The sequence below is a fragment of the Macrobrachium rosenbergii genome, chromosome 46 (genome assembly GCF_040412425.1).
Source record: "Macrobrachium rosenbergii isolate ZJJX-2024 chromosome 46, ASM4041242v1, whole genome shotgun sequence".
Classification (NCBI taxonomy): domain Eukaryota; kingdom Metazoa; phylum Arthropoda; class Malacostraca; order Decapoda; family Palaemonidae; genus Macrobrachium; species Macrobrachium rosenbergii.
Window position 1 is genome coordinate 15,621,765 of NC_089786.1, and position 19,130 is coordinate 15,640,894.

The 19,130-nt window shown below is 37.8% G+C and overlaps 2 protein-coding genes across 2 annotated transcripts; both read left to right on the forward strand.

Annotated features, from left to right (window-relative positions):
• Positions 1-2,015: 2,015 nt before the first annotated feature.
• On the forward strand, positions 2,016-19,000 carry eEF1gamma (elongation factor 1-gamma). Its single transcript, XM_067089563.1, has 10 exons — positions 2,016-2,145; positions 9,534-9,683; positions 10,108-10,243; positions 10,694-10,905; positions 11,086-11,274; positions 11,388-11,506; positions 16,435-16,554; positions 16,739-16,788; positions 16,951-17,075; positions 18,806-19,000. Exons 1-10 carry the CDS (start codon positions 2,131-2,133, stop codon positions 18,959-18,961), a joined length of 1,272 nt encoding a protein of 423 aa, XP_066945664.1. The 5' UTR covers positions 2,016-2,130; the 3' UTR covers positions 18,962-19,000.
• Positions 11,689-14,301, forward strand: exu (exuperantia; the record flags this gene model as incomplete). The annotated part of the gene is made up of 1 exon (XM_067089282.1): positions 11,689-14,301. A coding segment is annotated over one exon (1,155 nt), but the record flags the coding sequence as incomplete, so codon positions are not given.
• Positions 19,001-19,130: the final 130 nt, after the last annotated feature.

Below are 19,130 nucleotides of genomic sequence, written 5' to 3' on the forward strand. Positions count from 1 at the left end.
TTAAAAATGTGGGAATTGATCGATAGTTTACTTGGGGATTGTCCTCAATCGTTCTTTTTTTCTTTTCCGTTTCCTTCATACCTGGGTTGGATCAGGTTGGCCATCATCCTCATTATTTAAGAATAGAAAAGAAAGTACAATAAGGAACTTGCTAAAGAGGAGCACAGATCGCTAATAAACTAAGTCTATAGTTCCTTCGTGTATAATTGCTTTGTACTTTATTGTAAGATGTTTTAGCATTCATAAGTATCAATTTTTTCATGCCTCTTTTTATTCTCTTGTTCTTCATACCTGGGCTGGGCAATATTAGAGGAAACCTAAAGGGATAGAGGTGAGAATGTTGAGGTGGATCCTGGGAGTGCCATTGCTGGAAAGGATTGAAAGTGTACGTGTGAGAAAACAAGAAAAAAATTGGCCGAAGTTTCTTCGGAGAAATCAAGTTTTCTGTACAGCTACTACAGCGTATAATCAAGGCCACCGAAAATAGATCTATCTTTCTGTGGTCTCTATAATGCTGTATGAGCCGCGACCCATGAAACTTTAACCATGGCCTGGTGGTGGCCTATCCTATATCGTTGCCAGAAGCACGATTATGGCTAATTTTAACCTTAGATAAAATAAAAAAAAAAAAAACTGCTGAGGCTAGAGGGCTGCAATTTGGTAGGTCTGATGATTTGGGGGTGGATGATCAACATACCAGTTTACATCCCTCTAACCTCAGTTGTTTTTAAGATCTGAGGACGGACAGAAAAAAGTGCGGACGGATAGACAAAGCCTGCACAATAGTTTTCTTTTACAGAAAACTAAAAGGAAGGCTTTTTGTAAAATAACAGATCAAGCCAGGAAAAGTACGATGAGGTGGTATGGTCATGTGGTTCGCAGGACGAGGAGGCTCTGGTTAAGAAAGCATTGGATATGGCCTCAAAGGATAGAAGTAGTAGAGGTAGTCAGAGAATTAGATGGAGTGACGTCTAAGAGACATGAAATTACCGGGTGTAGAACACGCAGATGCCCAAAATAAAATCGTATGGAGAAAGATTACTCGAGAGGCTGATCCTACTGAAAGATGGTGTTAAATTCCAACGAAGAAGATCAAAGGAAACCTTAACTTAAATAACAACACAGATGAAATCAGTAGTAATTAGTTTGGGCAGGCTGAATGCATCAGAACCTCGGGATAAGAAAAGATACGATGGAGAGGTTTGGAAATATTTATTCAATAGAAAAAACACATTTCGAACATATCCTGTTGTGCTGTCCAACATATGTGAGAAAAGTAAATGGGGGTGTTCGTCAGCAGTCTTGCTGGGAAGACAAGAAGTTTTGAAATATTTACATGCCCCAGAACAGAACACAAGCAATTTAGAAACAAACAGGAGGCTGTTTCAGATTTTTTTCCACAATATTGGTCGTATGTTCCACTTGCATGCATTTAATTTCTCTTTTGTAGTTCCAAGAGTCTGTCTCTATTGAGTTCTTTCTCCATTTTCTTCTTTGGTTTGATGTAAAGAAACTGAAGGAATTTGTCAACGATTTGCTTATTTCTTCCAGTACGTTTTTAAACAATGTAACATTTAGTTCTGATGCCATTATAAGGTAGGAAGAGCAATGGGGAATATTCTAGATATTTTCTTTTTTATAGTTTCATAATTCTCATTTGGTTTTCCTTTGTTATATTTCCGGCGTAGACGTTTATTTAATTTATATATAGTGTTTTCTTCCAGCACTTGCTTGGTCTTTCTATTGAATCCGTTTTCCTTTCCCATCAAAGCTTACAGTTCTAATAATAATAATAATAATAATAATAATAATAATAATAATAATAATAATAATAATAATAATAATGTTTGCCACGTCTGTTTTTCATTCCACCTCTGGCGCACGTCGTCTCAACTTTGCTTTTCCATGATATAAGGTTGTATTTCCCCCTTGTTTCCATCACGCATTGTTCTGTTTGATGTAAATCTTGCTTCCCTATAAATCCTAAATGTCTAATCAACCTACAGTACGATCATATTCCTGCTGCACAAAGTTTACCTCACCGAGTCCCAAATTCTTCAACCAGAACAGAAGAAGAAAGGCATCTGACAATGCGCATGCGCAGCTCTTTCACTGTCCTCTACCATAACCATGGCAGTCAACGGGGTGAGTGTCCCGGCTTTTCCAGAAATTATCTTTATTTATCCACTGCATCAAGAAGATTGAGTAATTTTGCTGCCTGTTAGCTTGCTTAGCAGGGTGTATATTATCGAATGAGGAGGTATTGTATTGATTTCGTAAAATTATTATGCATTTAAGGTCTAATTTGTAAGATGAAAACATTCGTGTATCTGCCGATATTTGCGTGACATTTCGTCACACGGCGGTGTTTACGTTGGCAGTTTTGGTATTCGGTGGCTGCATGTGGTCCTTGTCAAACTGGTGTGGTGCTCGTTGTTGGGGATTCGTTGTGGAATTCGTTGTTCCAAGCGAAGTTTGGCGGTGTGGGCATTTCATCCGCAATGCGTATGTTGGGGCTTTCACTAACCCTGTCTATTTATGGTCACGGCGAACCCGGCGTGCCAGCTGTCGATAGCCTCTTCGTGTACTTTGCGTGTTCTGAGTGTAATTTAATGCGTGCTTATCGTTTTTTTAAATTTGAATTAAACTTAGAAGTTCGCTGGCTAGCCTTACAGCGAAAAGTAGCGTGGTGTTATTCACCATGCCGGCAGCTGGTAGCCAATATCGCCGTGCATAGTTGGGGTTGGGCTTATTTCGGCCGGTCTATGTAGATTTGTGCGCAGCATTTAACCTGCTTTCATTAAAAAGGGTTAATTTATATTAAACTAGTTGATATTGTAATTTTCGTTCAGTCTACATTAGCCTCCTTAACATACGTAGCCTTGAACGAAAACATTCTTAATTTGTTCTTGAATGTATCGTAGATTTACTGTTACCGAGGTTATTACCTTTTGCTTTAAAGAGATTTTGGTAAAATTTTGTAAGTTGCCAGTGTAAAATATGTAACCTAGGGTGTTAACTGGTTACAATTTTGCTGTATTAGATAGAGGCGGGGATGGGCCAGTATTGTCATAACTTGTAAGTCATAATTTGAGGAGTTCTTTGCAGAAATGTAGGGTACAATTTCATATCGCGTGTGGCAACTTATAAAATAATACCCAGATGTTTTTACTTTTTGTGGTACAACATAAAATACTAATATTATTCCTTTTTGTGGTAGAACTAAGCATTAGCTCCTCGTGTGGTATTTCCTTTCAAAATGTTTTTTTGGTTGCTTATCAAGAATTTACTGTTATATTTTGTCGGTCGACTATAATTAAGCTTAACTTACCATTATATATTGTCAGTCGACTGTAATTAACCTTGGAACGGATTGTTTTTGTATGCTGGCCATCGTGGAATGCTATCGTGCATGCGCAGTGTTATAGGGGAACCTTTGGTAAAAAGTAGTATCCATTACTGGGGGTGCCAGGGAGCAGACCCACCCTGGTAAGTAACACAGCCTACTAGGTTAGTTTAAGGGCCATTTGATTAGTATGATTCCTTTTATAATAGATTTCCTGAGCCATACTCTTCTGAAACATATGGTTCCATACGACTTTCGTATTCGTAGAACCGTTCCATACTGTTCTTGCAGAGCTGTTACTTGAAATACCCGTTTTGTTTTGCTGAGATTTTAACTTGTTTTACCATTCATTTCAGTGGGCTGGTAGGCTACTGAACACTGCTGTTATGGGGGGAGGTGCTTGTATTTAACAAAAACTATAACATATGTTGACCATAATTCCTAGCCAGTTAGTCAGGAGGACTGTAGGCTGTGCATAGGCTAACAAGCGAACATGTGGTAAATGTTATTAAAAATGTGTTGTATTAACGAAATGTAACTTTCTACCCAGGTATAGTTTAGTTGTAATTCTATAAATTGCAGAATGTAGTTTTATAGAAAAGTTCTGCAGTGCACTGTGTTCAGGCTAGTACAGTACCAGCCCCTTGGGGATGAATGTAAAAACTAAAGACGGTAAATTAAAATGACCAGTCTTCAGATGTATTGCATTAGGCCTATATTCATTTCTGTATTAAGTAAAAAAATTTATTAATCTATAGTAGCGCTAAAACATGGTAATAATCAGCCTACCTTAATGACCTAACTCCTCCCTATATGGGAAAAAATTGAAGGCCACGGTGTGAAATTTTTGTTGAGGGAAGGGGGTAACCAACGCACAAACTACGAAAATACATGTTAATGCGGCTTTTTTGGTGGGGGCACCAACCCCACCCATCCCAACCTACCCAGCTTTAGAGCCTCATAAGTCATTCAGTGAATTACAGCTTCATCCTAACCCTTCACGAACAACCCTAGCTAGCCTGGCCCTGTCTGAATTTTGAATCATGAATATTTGCTTGGTTTAGTTATTTATTGTACCTTAACCACAAAAATGACTTACCACAGTAGTCATTCATAGATGTTAGGCTGGGTGGTATGTACTGGTTAATCACCAGTGCCATGATTAAAAGCCGAGATTACGTTGAAAATTATCTAGAGTAGTTTAACTGGCCCCCCTTGTGTGAAACCCATATGCTACAAGTCTGTCTCAAAAGATCAGGAAAGCTCTGCACAAATCTAACCCATTTAAAGTCACCAAAGTCACTTGACTCCTCAGAAGTGTAATCTAGTTTTCATATATATGAATTATTGCTGTAGAAATTAATAATGCACTTGAGAACCACTACTGGCATTAGGGTATGAATGATGCAATGTACAGCTGCTAGCCTAACCTACAAGGACTCCTTATCAACCAGATAGCAATCAGTGAATGGTTAGTTACACTTTTTTTCCCCAACAACACAACTAAGTTGAAGAAGCAACATACAGTAAGTAAGGAATGCAATGGAATGTAGCGTTGTTGGGTATTACAGAGGCACTGGAAATTGGGTAAGCATCTGGTGTGATTTTCATTGAAAGAGATGATCTTTATTTTAGCCTAGATCTAAAGTGGGTAAGTTTTGTAGATGTATCTTACATGTTATAGGGAAACCAAAATGGTAACAGTAGGTTAACTATGCCAAGCCAGTAGTATCGGGCACAGTGTGATGGTGTGGTGTTGGTGGTTTTTTTTTTTTTTTTTTTTTTTTTTTTTTTTTTTTTTACACACACACACACCTATTAATGCCTAGGCCATTTGAGAGTAATCAATTTTGTATAGGCCAGTACCAAAAGTGCATTATGCCTAATCACTTAACGAAAATATTCCAATGGATAAGAATGAGACGATGGAAAAGAAGTGCTTGAAATCAGTAGTCCCAAGGCAGGCAGCTAAACTGCATCCTATTTTGTGATCAAAATTCGATTAAAATTTTCAAGATTGGCATATTTTCGGCCAACACACGAGATATGAAAAGGCAGAAAGCTGAATCATGGTAATTGAGTTACCTGTTGGGAAACTAGGTTATATTTTGGATGGGACATGGAAAATTCATGGACAGTAGGAGAAATAGCACCTTGGGAGAGGTAGACCAGTAAAACTTTAAATACGTTGTGCAGCCTGATTTCTGCCAGTCACCAACGGGGACAGGTTATGCCGCCACCCCCCGTCTGGGCGCATTGCCCGAAGTTAGGTTAGGTGGGCAAGATCTGGTTAGGTCACCCGAAGTTAGGTTAGGTGGGTAAGATCTGGTTAGGTCAGGACCCAGCATTATATGAAAGGTTAGGCTTATTTATGTATGAGAAACCCGATCCGGTCGACAACTGGGGGGAAAACATGCTGCACAACTAAATTAAAGTTTACCAGTAGACCCACTGTTCTGCATACGAGTAACTGCAATAGCACCAAATGTGAAGGGGAACACCTGTCGTCAGCATGCTTGCATTTGAACACGTGGACTGCCCTAGGCTACTGCTACCTAGAAGTTAGTTAATTAACTAAAAAATATTGCCTAATCAGCCTTCCTTACATAATAAGTAATGCCAAATATTGAGACAAACTCATTGCTTATGTTGAGTTTCAAGTTTTGGACAAAGGGACTAGCCCAGTTTCCTCTGGGCAGGTGGGAAGGTAATTTCTGGTTAGTTCAGGGCATGACGCCCAAAGGTTAGATTACTTTGGGGAGGCAAAGGGTCTCCCCCCCAGCCAGTGGCACGACACTCTTAAGTCAGGTTAGGTAGGCAAGGACTGGATTGGTCAGGATACAGCATTCTAGGGAAGGTTAGGTTTGGCCCATTTCCACGTCAGATTTCCCACACCCGATCCTGTCTCCCTGGTCTGGAGGGGGGTTCCCCCCTCTCAATTAAAAGTGAAAATAAAGAAGTAGACCATTGAGTGGAAAGATTTGCTAGGGTGCATGATTTGGCCTAAGCTACCCATCACTTGTAGCACAAAAATCACGACATATGCTTGCCTTATGAAAAGGACAAGTGCACTCCTTACCATATTTCAAGTCATTGAAGTCAAAATCTTCAGTTTCCAAACTTTTGTGGCCTTGTGTTTACAGGAGGCAAAATTGAAAGTTTAAGGCCCAGTTCAATATGTCTAGTGCAAGATGTCTTTGGCGAGGGTATTGTGGCTTGTGGCCTTCTGTTTACAGGAAGCAATAGTGGAAATGCAAGGCTCAGTTCAAAATGTCTAGTGCAAGATGTCTTTGGCGAAGGTTTTCTGGCAGCTTGAGCTGAAAAATTTTGTTAATTCCAATTGTGACTTTAATTATTTAAATGTAGAGTGCTCAGTTTTGATATGACATGAGACTCTTCACAAACAATAATTTAAGTTTCACAGTTCATATAATTATTGTGCATGCTAGAATCTGAAAATTAACACTGGGATATTAGGAGGAGCGATTCAAATCCCTTAAATTTAGGGTGTGACCTAGTCGACTTGTGCATATGGTTTGGCAGGGTATGAAATTCCCATCACCAAATGGGAGGAACCAAAAGACCTGTTTTGGGGGAGATTTGCTGTCATATAATGGAAAGATTACTGAATGGCTTAGAGCATGGTGATCAAATGTTATTTTTATGTGGATCGAACGTCCTGTAATGGAATCATGGACTTGCCCTTGCTGCCTGCATTTTACCACAAGAAATGGTTTGGGCTCGCCTACTATGGTACCATGTGGATATTCCATTCAGCACTTTGACATACAGCTTTGCAGACAGCACCAGATTTGGGATGGAAAGAGACTTATGAAAAAAAGTAGAAAAGGGTAGGGAAAAATGTCACACTAAACTTGGAATGACAAGTGAAGGGGGAAAAAAAGGCTAGCCTTTACTCAGCAGATTGGTAAGGCACTAGGTTGAATAGAAATTGACAACTTTAGTCATGCCTACATTATTTGCGTGCATGCAGTCTTGGGCCCAGTAATTATCAGGTTGAATTCAGCCAATCATCTAATCAATTTTCAAATTACTGTATCAGCCCATAGCATTTTTTTGATTTTATCCTCCATTTTGTTATTGGTCAAAAAAAGTTCTTCTTTGGAGGGGTGGTAGAGCTTTTGACTGGCACGCTGTTGGCCCAGCGTTTGACTCCGAACCTCCAATGAAGAATTAGAGTTTATTTCTGGTGATAGAAATTCACTTCTTGTCATAATGTGGTTCGGATTCCACAATAAGCTGTAGGTCCCGTTGCTAGGTAACCAGTTGGTTCTTAGCCACGTAAAAATAAGTCTAATCCTTCGGGCCAGCCCTAGGAGAGCTGTTAACCAGCTCAGTGGTCTGGTTAAACTAAGATATACTTAACTTTTTTTTGGTCATGCCAAGTTTGGTGAGACAGTATGGAGCCTCTTCCTTGTGTAAATATAAGTTGAACTTTAATATCATAGCCTACCACACTTGGGAGAGAGTTATTTTCTAAAATTTGCCCTCATCATTTCATTAACAGTTACACACAAATTGAACAAACTAAATTTCTTATTTATTTAGGTACACGAGTGAGATACTGTTAGTCAGAAACATTAATTTTACTCTATTCAGTAATACAACTTACAAACTACATTTTCTTTTTCTAGCATTTTTTCAAATTTCAAAGGGGAACATCACATTCACGGCAGTGGAAGCAAATGTCTTTTTTCTGCTGTGGTCGCTGGTGTATGTCTGTTTTTGGCACCTGGTAGCACTGGCATCGTACAAATCAAATGACATGACATGCAGAAAGTCAGGCTGGATCGAGAATGTGAGCTGGCACCCTCCTCTTTATTTAGAGTGTATGTAAGTGGCCAGTGTAACCTTCCTCCGTGAAGACTAATGAGGCACTAAGAGCATTGTATGGCCAATGGTGTTATCATTTTGATAAATAAATGGAAGTAGACCAAATCGAATAAAGGCGCCCAAGTCAAATCAAAAGTAGCCCAAAAATTCGCCAATAGCAGATTGTGAAATCTGGTCACCCAAAGGTGTAAATAGTAGCCCAATTTGCATTTGTAGCCAAATCTGGCAACCCTGCCTACGGCCTCAGGTGCTGTTGCGTTTCTGGAGGTTTGCCAAGACCCATCCAACGTAAACAATATCCATACAATGAGCTATGAAGGCTCACAAATTTAAAAACTTGAGAACGTTACATGAATGTGGATAACCTGTGTGGAATGACTTCTTCAGGTCATACTGTGTGGTTGATCTTTTGTGGGTTAAAGGACAAAAATGTTTACTTTATGTAGTATTGTAGCATGCCTTTTGAATTTGTTTACCATAGTGCCACATGTCATCACCAAATGAAGGCAATCCTTCATTTGCATGTAAGGTTGTGGGCCTGGAACAGTATGTTGAATGTTTTAAGGTCCATGTTCCCCGAAGTTGACATCTCACCATGTGTTTTGTCATAAGGAATGTACAAAAGATTAAAATTTCATTTTTGATGTTTCAGTTTTGGTTATTTGGTTGGGGCGGAGTGGCAGTTTATTGTAAAGCTCCTTTTGTTCTGAAAGTGTAGGAATATGCATGCCTAATTTTTTATAAAGTGGTGGTTTGCATTTTTTATTGCACTAAATCAATTTATACTTTATTGTGTACCATTTGTCTTGTCCATTAATAAAGAATTAAAGGGAAGGTAGTGAAAGTAATTTAATGAAGTATTGACTTGCCCCTCCAGGTGGACAGTCACAGGTAGTATTGATTCTCTTTGATGCCGTAAGGCTTGTAGGTGCAGTACACCCAGTGGTCTCATTTGAACGGAATCATATTTAGTTTCTGTAAAAGATAACAGTTAAATAAGTTGTCTACAGTTTCTAATTGTATTTGTTGGCTTTAGTAGGGTTTTAAAATGGAAGAATTGATATTTCAGAGATAGTGTAGGATTGTTGCAAAGAAAGTGTGGAGTAGGATTGAAAAAAATGGTCAGTGCTTATCGAAACATTTTGCATAATGACGAAGTATTACAAAATTTGTAGGAATTTGGAAATAGTTTGGAAGTTTTTTTTTTTTTTTATTGGTGTACACTGAAAATACTCACCTTGCTCTTAAGTACATGTGATGGAAAAATTTTGTTGCAATTTAATGAATTTCTCATATTAGTTTCAACTATACAACTTGAACCTCTTATCGGCAGACGCTGTACACGTACCCAGAGAACTTCAGGGCCTTCAAGGCCTTGATTGCAGCACAGTACAGTGGGGCCAAGGTCAATGTCGACAACAACTTTGTTTTTGGTGAGACCAACAAGTCGGATGCCTTTTTGAAGAAATTCCCCCTTGGCAAGGTAATTCTCACTCAAAATACTTGTTAGCTTTAATGGTAATTCACTTTGGGTGTTTGTCTATACCACATTTTTTAGTCAGCAAATGAAGTTGTTAACTTTTTTTGTGTTACAAGTGTGGTAGAGTAATTCACCAGTAATGGCCCTCTTTTCTCATCGTTTTGATGGGGCTGAGGTACAAGTTGCTGGTTGTGTGTTCCTGAAGAGTTGATGATGTGGCTTCTGTGTCTGTCATCATAGTTAAGGAACTAACATATGATTCAAATGATTGGCTAATTGAAAATACAGTAATTGCTAATAAAGTAGGTTAACCATGTGTGAAAACGAGAGAATTTGAGCTATGGTATCGACCATTCTTTGTGGACTTGAATACTGTATAATGTTGTGTATTTTATACTGATAATACATGAATATCTTTTTCAAGTAGGTACCAGCGTTTGAGACCACCGATGGCAAATGCATCTTTGAAAGCAATGCCATTGCATGGGCTGTGGCCAATGATCAGCTCCGTGGGAAGACAGCCATGGATCAGGCCCAGATTGTTGCCTGGATGAACTTTGCTGGTGAGAATCTTTGTTTTTCCTGCATAAATTGTTTAATTACTGTAGTAGTTAGTTCTTTATCAAACCTGTAAGTTGCAAAATGTGAATATGAAGTTCTGTAGTGTTGCTGGTTAATTGTAACCTATACTGTATCCTAGTACATGTTGATTGTTCTGAATGGTATTTTTTTATCGAATGTCGTTGCAGCTGCTTTAACCAATGTTTCAGTATGAGAATCAACAGCATTTCCTTTGATTGCTACCTTGCTCCCTACCATTTATTGGGAATGAGGGGATTTACAAAGGAAAGAGTAATAGTCACTAAGTACAATTTTTCAGTAATGGTCTACTGAGGAATGACCAATATTGAAACAGTTGGCCTTGAAGTTTCCCAGATAAATGGCTTCTTAGTGCAATGCATTTATGGAAAGGTTTTCCACAGTGCCAACTAATGCTCTTATTTGCTTCGTAGATAATGAAATCCTACCAGCCTCATGCACATGGGTCTTCCCCTGCCTGGGAATAATGCAGTTCAACAAGGGCAACACCGAGAGGGCAAAGGAGGATATTAAGAAAGCCTTTGGTGCCCTTAATACCCATCTCTTACCCCGCACCTTCTTGGTAGGCGAGCGACTCTCTCTTGCTGATATTTCAGTGTGCTGCACGCTCCTCCATCTCTACCAGGTGTGTTCTCTATAAGCCTTTACTGGAATTTTAATTTGAATTTTATCATTGAGTTTAAAACCCATACCATTTTCACATATATATTTTTGGGGAAATATATTCATACAAAAGTTATTAAAATTTCCCAACTATGAATTTATACATTTTAAAAAGGTAATAAAGACTTTATAAATATTTCAGTATGTGTTGGAACCCTCCTTCAGGAAGCCATTCCAGAATGTCAATCGATGGTTTACAACCGTCATTAACCAACCTCAAGTGAAAGCTGTCATCGGTGACTTTAAGTTATGTGAAAAAATGGCACAGTTTGACAATAAGAAATTCGCTGAAGTTCAAGGAAAGATCAAGCAGGGTGGAGGTGAAAAGAAGGTAGGATGAGTACAAACTTGCCCTAGGTAATTAAATTAGCTCATCATGCAATATGTGGAGTAAGTTTTGATAAAAGTACAATATTATAACTTGGATTGATGTTTGCTTTACAGCAAGAGAAAAAGGAGAAAAAGGAACCCAAAAAGGAGCAGCCTAAGAAAGAGAAGGAACCCTCTCCTGCTGCCCCAGCTGCACCCAAACCCAAAGATCCTCTTGATGCCCTTCCTGCAGGGTGAGTGATGTAATAGTGCTTTTAGTGTAAGAGCTTTAAGATCATTCATCCCAAATTGCATGCCTTTCAAGTTGAAGAAAGCAGAGATGGTATATGGTATTGAAATAGTGCAGGATGTGGACAAGTGGGATGTTTAAGGGAATTTTGGGGTGGTTTTTAGAATTTACCTTGAAGTGAACTGATGGGGAACTTGTCGTTTCTTACCTCCAAATAAAAACATTGACAGTTGTCATGTTTTTAGGTTGGATGGGGACAAGCCGAGGGAACAAGACAGCAACCAAGGGTCAGGTGGGAGTTCTTCCATCCCAACCCTTATTCCTTTAGTAGAAAGCCAAAGTTCTGATGGAGGTTCTTCCCTGTATGATTCTGACACCACAACTTATCTTCCTGTAGTTGAAAATATTACACCTAGGGGCAGCTCATCCTCGGACGTCCTTGTTCCTCCTACTGTGGAAAAGGTTCATCTGAAACACATTGAATCAATGCCAAAATTAGTAGTGTATTTTGATTTAGAAACAACTGGGCTAGAGGCAGACTGTGATATTGTTCAGTTGTCATCTGTGGTTGGTCAGCAGTATTTCAATCAGTATATCTTGCCAAGCAAAAAGGTTTCGTGGAGAGCATCGGAAATAACTGGGTTGACGTTTGATTCTGGTTCCTTGCATTTGAGAGGAAAGATGGTGGAAGCTTTAGAGCCCCGTGAAGCGTTACAAAAATGGCTTCACTGGATAAGACCTATAGCACCTGTTGTACTTGTGGCTCACAATTGTTACAACTTCGATGCAAGGCGTCTTGTTAATAACTACAAAAAATATGGCCTGTTAGAGGAATTAGGTCAGCTGGTAGCAGGGTTTATTGACACACTTCCAATGTTTAAAGAGCTTTACCCAAAAATGTCCAGCTATAGGCAAGAGGAACTTGTGACAAAAGTCTTGAAGGAATCCTATGAGGCTCATGATTCATTGGCTGATGTACAGTCACTGCAAAAGCTTGTAATGAAGCATAACTTGAGTGACAAAAAGCTGCTCAAGTTTTCCTTCACCTACCAGTCTCTTTTGGATTACATTGAATATAGTAAAAAGGGCAAGGAGAATGCAGAGTCGCTACAATCCCTTGTTGACTCGAAACATCTTTCAAGTGGCATGGCAGAAACGGTTGGCAAGTCTGGTTTGACTTTGGACAATCTTAGACATGCCTTTGTTGATGGTGGAAAGGAGCTTCTTGAGAAGGTACTAAGTGAGCCAACCTCCAGTGGCCAGCCTAGAGTAACACGCAACAGATCTGTGTTGAACAAGTTGCACGAGTTCTTTTCAAATGAGAATGCCGAACCAAAGTAGTAATGATCCAGTCCTGTTGGGTTTGTTGTAAAATTTATTTTTGATAAAGACTAAGTGTACAATATGAAAAGTTCTGGTGTAATTTTTGATGTTGAAACCCCAAGTCATGTGTTCCCTGGTTGTTTTTATGCAGTCATGGGGTCAACCTTGGGGCATAATAAATTCTTATCTGTATGGCTTAATGCATTTTTTGTGTTGGGTAAAACTGAGAAGAAACATGCCCATGAGTAATCACTCAGATATGCCAGCTACATGGTTAAAAGATCGCTAAGGTTCCTTGAGCAAATCTTGAACAGGTAAATACGAGGTGATTGGTAAGGGAATGTTTTCATTCATTGCCTATGGTGTGAATAAGAATAATGCACATTCAGAGAAATTATTGATGTTGTGACCTAATTAGCTGTAAGTGTGTTTGGAATAAGAGGTTATTGCAATAAACTTTAAACTTTATTAAATAGTGTTACCAGGTTTGCTGTTTTTAGAGTTGCAGGGACAATTGAGAATACATATACTAGACCTCTTCACTTTCCAGTAATTTTGCTATATTGGTGCTCATAATTGTTATTCTAGTTACCTTGATGCACCCAGTCCAAACAGGAATGCAGGTTTGCCAAATTTTTGGCGCACGACATTAAACCGTATCATATCATTTGTTATATAAAATCCAAGTATTGTTCCTTATATATGAATTTGTGGCCTTTCTCATCATTGAGTATAATCAATGTACGGTGTAGGAATGCTATTAGAAAAGGTGAATAGTTTAGATTTTGGGAAAATATTTCCAAGTGTTAAAAGTAAGTGCAGAGTATTTTAATGGTTTACAATTGATTATAATGAAAGTTGACAGGTTAATGTTCCTTTGAACACTGGTTTGACTTCCCTTAGCTTGTGTGCCTTGGTTGTTTATAAGACAATCAAGGGGTCCCAACTGAGGGTAAAATAATTCTTCGCTCTACGACTCGACACATTTGTTGTCCGAGTAACTAGAGAAGAAACATTTCTTGGGTAATTTTTATTGGCTATAGAATGTGTGTGCCACCTTGGATTTTGAGCTTTTGTGGTGTGCATGCCCTTGGTTTTATGATAGAACTGGGGAATGTGTCACTGTAAAGTAGTTCAGTAGTTTGTTTTCATGGTAGAACTTGGGACTGTCACTGTTAAGTAGTTCAGTAGTTTGTGGGCAAACTACATGTGACACCCCTCAGTCAGTGTACCCTTATTCTGTTTTAGTTATGAAGTCAGTCTGAAATCAAAGATTTGAATGTTCCTTTTTTCTGTACAAAATACTTTGTACTGAGAAAGTGGATTGGGTTTTTGTGCCAAATACTGTGGCAGGTTGGAGTAAGACCCAGGATGCATATTTTGTTACATTGTTTATAGGTAAACAGTTGATGCAAATGACCTAATTGTATATACAGCCTGTTAAATTTTGAGGAAGACAATTTGTAAAATTTACAAGGTGCAATTCATTTTCCTGAAACAGTTGTGAATGGGGTAAGGACAGCAGAAGATAATACCAAAAGGAGACTGCATATGCAATATATTTGAATGGGAATAGGCGTCCAAAGAAACATAAACTTGATATACAGTAGAAATTGAAGAGGTGTTGTCCAGTTATGATCCAAGCATGTGAGGAACTAAGTGAACTAGAGCATACCAAAAGTGGGCTATGCTTTGATGCCATAATCAGCAGAGAGATTTTGCTTACCTGCCATTGGTGTATCCTACATCAGTAGAATGGCTTTAATTTGACTACTATTGTTCACTTGATTTCGCGTTGTGTATTTCTGGGTGGTCTTGAAGGCAAGATGGTGAGTAATACTTCAGATAAGTATCAACACTAAGAAAAGTCTCAACCCCTCTTAAGTGTTCCCTGATTGTTCTATCTTACAGTTATGGGGTCAAATTGAGGGTAAAGTAAATCTTCTGCTGTGACTCTTGTGCAAGACAATTTGTATACAGAAACTGGAGAAGAAACAACTTAGCCAAGACTGAGGACTTTGGGAGTGTTGTGGCATTTGGGGGGGGGGGGGAAGGTTGAAGAGAGCTTAGAATTAAGTGTTCTAGACCTTACAGTTTGTGAGTGCTCAAAAATTTAGGGTAGAATGGAGGTTGGTGGTCAGTGTTACTTGGGTAAGGAAACCTTGTAGATATAGCCAAAATTGGGAATATAAGTAAACTGTAACAACCTAGTATTACAGTTGGTTTGTTTCACAAGTTGCTGTGAGAGTCCCGGTAAGATTTCTTTAATATTCATGCCTGCTTATATCTTGAAGTGGTTTTTTATAATTAAGATTATAATGTATATATATCAAATGTGAATATTGAGACACAGGAAATGTGGCAAAATTATGAAATACAGTAATGAATGAAAATGGAATTAGTATGGGAAGAATACAAGTAGAGTATTTCCTGTTTTACAGTTTAGACATTAAACTCATTTGCTTGTTTAACCTCCGGTGTAAACTTTCCCACTTTTTAAGATGCCTTAGACAGCACCAGTTTTTTAAAAACTGGATGCAATTTTTGGTAATAATTTGCGAACATTATGTAGTGATTGTAAATACCCTTCAATTGGTAGTAGAAGTTGTAGAACTACTGCCAGCCGTGGGATGTCGTGAAAATATTTTGAACATATTTTGCCACTCAAGTAGTATCTGGAAGCGGGAAGCCTACTGTAATTTCTCAGAAACTTGAAGGTCCCACCAAGAACCATATAGTCATAAGCTTATATGTAGGCTGAAGCTCAGTAGGTGGCAGGCACTGATTCTGATGGGTTTCATGTGTATGGCACTTCTGTGGTAGGTGTTATGTAGGTTCGATGCATAATGATGGCTGCTTTCATTAAACATACACAGTTTCAAGTGTCATCAGTGGTAACTAAGCACTTGTTAGAAAAACTACAGGCAATCTCTGCAGGAAATGCATACCAGTGGCAGAGTGGATAAATCTTGTTAAACAGGTTTCCACATAATGTTTAGAGGTAAACACAGAAGTTATGATTCTGTGATAGGTGTAGAATGGAAGATAATTTTACATTGCTATGAAAGCCAGAAAGCCCTCTTCTGCTATTTTCATCTAATGGTAGACATGGTCACTTTCAAGATTGGTTTAGGTACGTATCTTAAGCCTTATGCCTTAGGCTAGTGTGGTGTCTTCGTTCTCATCCAGACTTGATTGATAACCGTGCTTGTTATTAGTCATGTGGATAGCAATGTTGTTAAACAGTGTATTATGTGTATAATATTACAGGCAACAGGGAATGCAGCCAAAGAAATATAATTGTTTTCGTGCTTGTCTGTACCGCTAAGAAAGTTTGGTGGTTTGTTGCGGAGCTTTTTTGTTACTAGTGAAGTGTTATAACAATACGATGAGGGGACCTGTACATTTCTCATCTGTGTAGTGTGTGGTTTACACAAGCCCTAGTAGAATTAGGTGTTACTGGTTTGATTAGCAGAATTTTATTTACTTTTTTAACATTTTGATCCTTTTCTAATTATTAATAAGCAGAGTTGAATATTGTCAAAGTCCAGTGCAATGTATCCTTGGAAGTGGTTTTTCTTGTAACTCAAAATTTACCCTATTTTTCAGAGACTTCAACATGGATGACTTCAAGCGGTTTTATTCCAACAATGACGAAGACAAGTCTGTACCCTACTTCTGGGAGAAGTTTGACAAGAACCACTACTCTATTTGGTATTGTGAATACAAGTGAGTATTAAGTATCAAAGTTAGTGGATTTCATGCTATGTATATAAATTGGTGGTTTCTAAGTCTCGACTTTGTTAATTGATTGATTTATTCCAACTTAATTTTCTTTTCTTTTTCTTTTCCACTGACAATTCCAGCCATTTAATTAAGCTCTAGCACTATATAGCAAACTTGAATTTTACAGGTACGCTGATGAGCTGACCAAAGTGTTCATGACCTGTAATCTTATTGGTGGTAAGTGAGAAGAGTTATTATTTTTGTCTCCTTACAAGAGTATACCTTGTGTAGAAACCTGCTTGTAAGCCATCTGAAATTTTCAAAATGCTCTCGATAATTAATAAAAAATTTAGCAAAACAGACACTAGTATTTCATAATTTTTTATTACTATTACTCAGGTATGTACCAACGTGTAGATAAGCTTCGTAAGAATGCCTTCGCTTCAATGTGTGTATTTGGAGAAGATAACGCAAACAATATTTCTGGAATTTGGGTCTGGAGGGGTCACGACCTTTGCTTCCCAGTAAGTTTTCTGTAAAATTTGGTTTCCCTTGGAGCTTTTCCTAGTTTCATTTTTAGTTTTGTCATGCTAAAATTGTCTGCCAAATGTGTTAATGATTGATTTAAGGGGAGCACTGATGCCATCATGTCCCAATTCAAAGTAAGTGCTTGTTGCTGCCTGATGATTTAAGGGATTTGCTTCAGATTTTTACCACTTATTCTACAACTTACAATGGAAATTCTCCCTTGGGGAGGTTTAGAAATTCGACCTCTAAAGATAATTTTTTAATACAGTTGAAAAAATCATGGTGTCACTTTTCAAAAATATTATGCAGAATAAATAAAAAAAAAACTCAAAAATGAATTTGCCCAGGACAAAATCAAGATATGTAGTTTACTACACTCTAGAAGTTTCATTGAATTTGGTTTAGTCTCCTTGGAGAAACAAGAATTTATTTTTGGAAAAAAATAAGTGAGAAAATGGCAAAAAAAAATGCTGATTTTGTAATAACTGTGAAACTATGACAGTTCAGCAGCTGATTTTTTTGCACTAAAATTGTTTTGTTTTATAAGAAATATGCCCTGAAATTTACAATGTACTGGTAATCAGATGAATAGAACTGTGCTCTCTCTTGATTTATGTTGTACCTAAATTTGCAGTTTTGGGGAGCGCCAACACCTTAAGACTCCATTAGTAAATGACTTTCTACCTTATGATTGAAGGGATTTGCTTCAAATTTTTACCACGTATTCTACAACTAATAATGAATAAACATGTCTTGTTTTAGTGTTCTTGGAGATCTAAGTATTAGTTTTGACATTTTTTCACAAAACAGAAGAAAAATATTTTTGGGTGTTCAAAAGTCTTGAAAAAATGAAGAAATCTTGATCGTTATTCCTATATCACTACAACTGGTTTTCTCTTATACTACCACTAGAATGGGAGATTAGTGGGTGACTATTTGTGATTTTTTTATTTTACAATCTGTCATTCACAGTGCCATACAAGCGATGAACAAAAGTGTCCATGAACCAATCTAAACTTTTTCCTTAAAAAAATAAAAAATATTTGAATTGGTTCATGGACAACTTTGTTCATTGCGAGTAAGGCACCATGAACGAGAAATTGTAAGAAACGTAAGTCTGTATGAATAATCCTGGATAAGATAAAGTTTGAGCTATAAACTTTTTTGGCCTGTATTACGAGCAAATAAACGCATCTTGAAACTATTCCTTAAAAAAAAAAAAAATAAATAAGTTTCAAGATACGTTTATTTGCACGTAAAACAGGCCAAAAAAGTTTATAACTCAAACTTGATCCTATCCAGGATTATTCTTACAGGCTTAGGTTTTTTACAATTTCTCGTTCGCAGTGCCTTACTCACATTGAACAGAATTGTCCTTGAACCCATCTGAACAATTTTTTAGCCATAATGTTTCAAGATGTGTTTATTTACACAACAGTCCAAAACATTGGATAACTTACTTGATCCTATCCTGAATTATTCATACAGATCTTTTTTTACAAGTTGTGATTCAGTGTCATACAAGTGATGAACAAAATTGTCAATAAAACAATCCCCCCCCCAAAATGTGTAGCATTAACACTCCAGGATATGTTTATTTAGACAAAACAGTTGAAAACTGTTAATTACTAAAATTCAATAATCCCTTGAAGTTTGGCAGTCAGCACACCCCTTAAAGTGCCTCGTGTATTCATCATGTACTAATGTATTTTATTTTTCTTTGAAGCTTTGTGACGATTGGACAGTAGATTATGAATCGTATGAGTGGAAGAAGCTTGACCCTGATTCAGAAGAAACTAAGAAACTCGTCGATCAATATTTCAAATGGACTGGTGCAGATAATAAGGGTCGCAAATTTAATCAAGGAAAGATTTTCAAATAATTGTTTTATTAATGAATAAACGGTTCAGTTAATATATTAGCTAATGTTTCCTTTTCCAGAGGTAGATAAGTGACAAGCATAGCTTGTGATGTGTGTTGCGCTTTTAGGTTACCTGGGTAATTGGCTGTTGCCCTTGCCCTGAACTTGCAGGTTTGGTAATATTGTAACT

What these genes read in the sequence shown, in the direction of transcription:
- eEF1gamma (XM_067089563.1), top strand. An exon ending in TGCCTGGATGAACTTTGCTG is followed by an intron (nt 10,244 to 10,693) that starts GTGAGAATCTTT and finishes TTTGCTTCGTAG; the next exon opens with ATAATGAAATCCTACCAGCC. An exon ending in CTTGATGCCCTTCCTGCAGG is followed by an intron (nt 11,507 to 16,434) that starts GTGAGTGATGTA and finishes CCTATTTTTCAG; the next exon opens with AGACTTCAACATGGATGACT.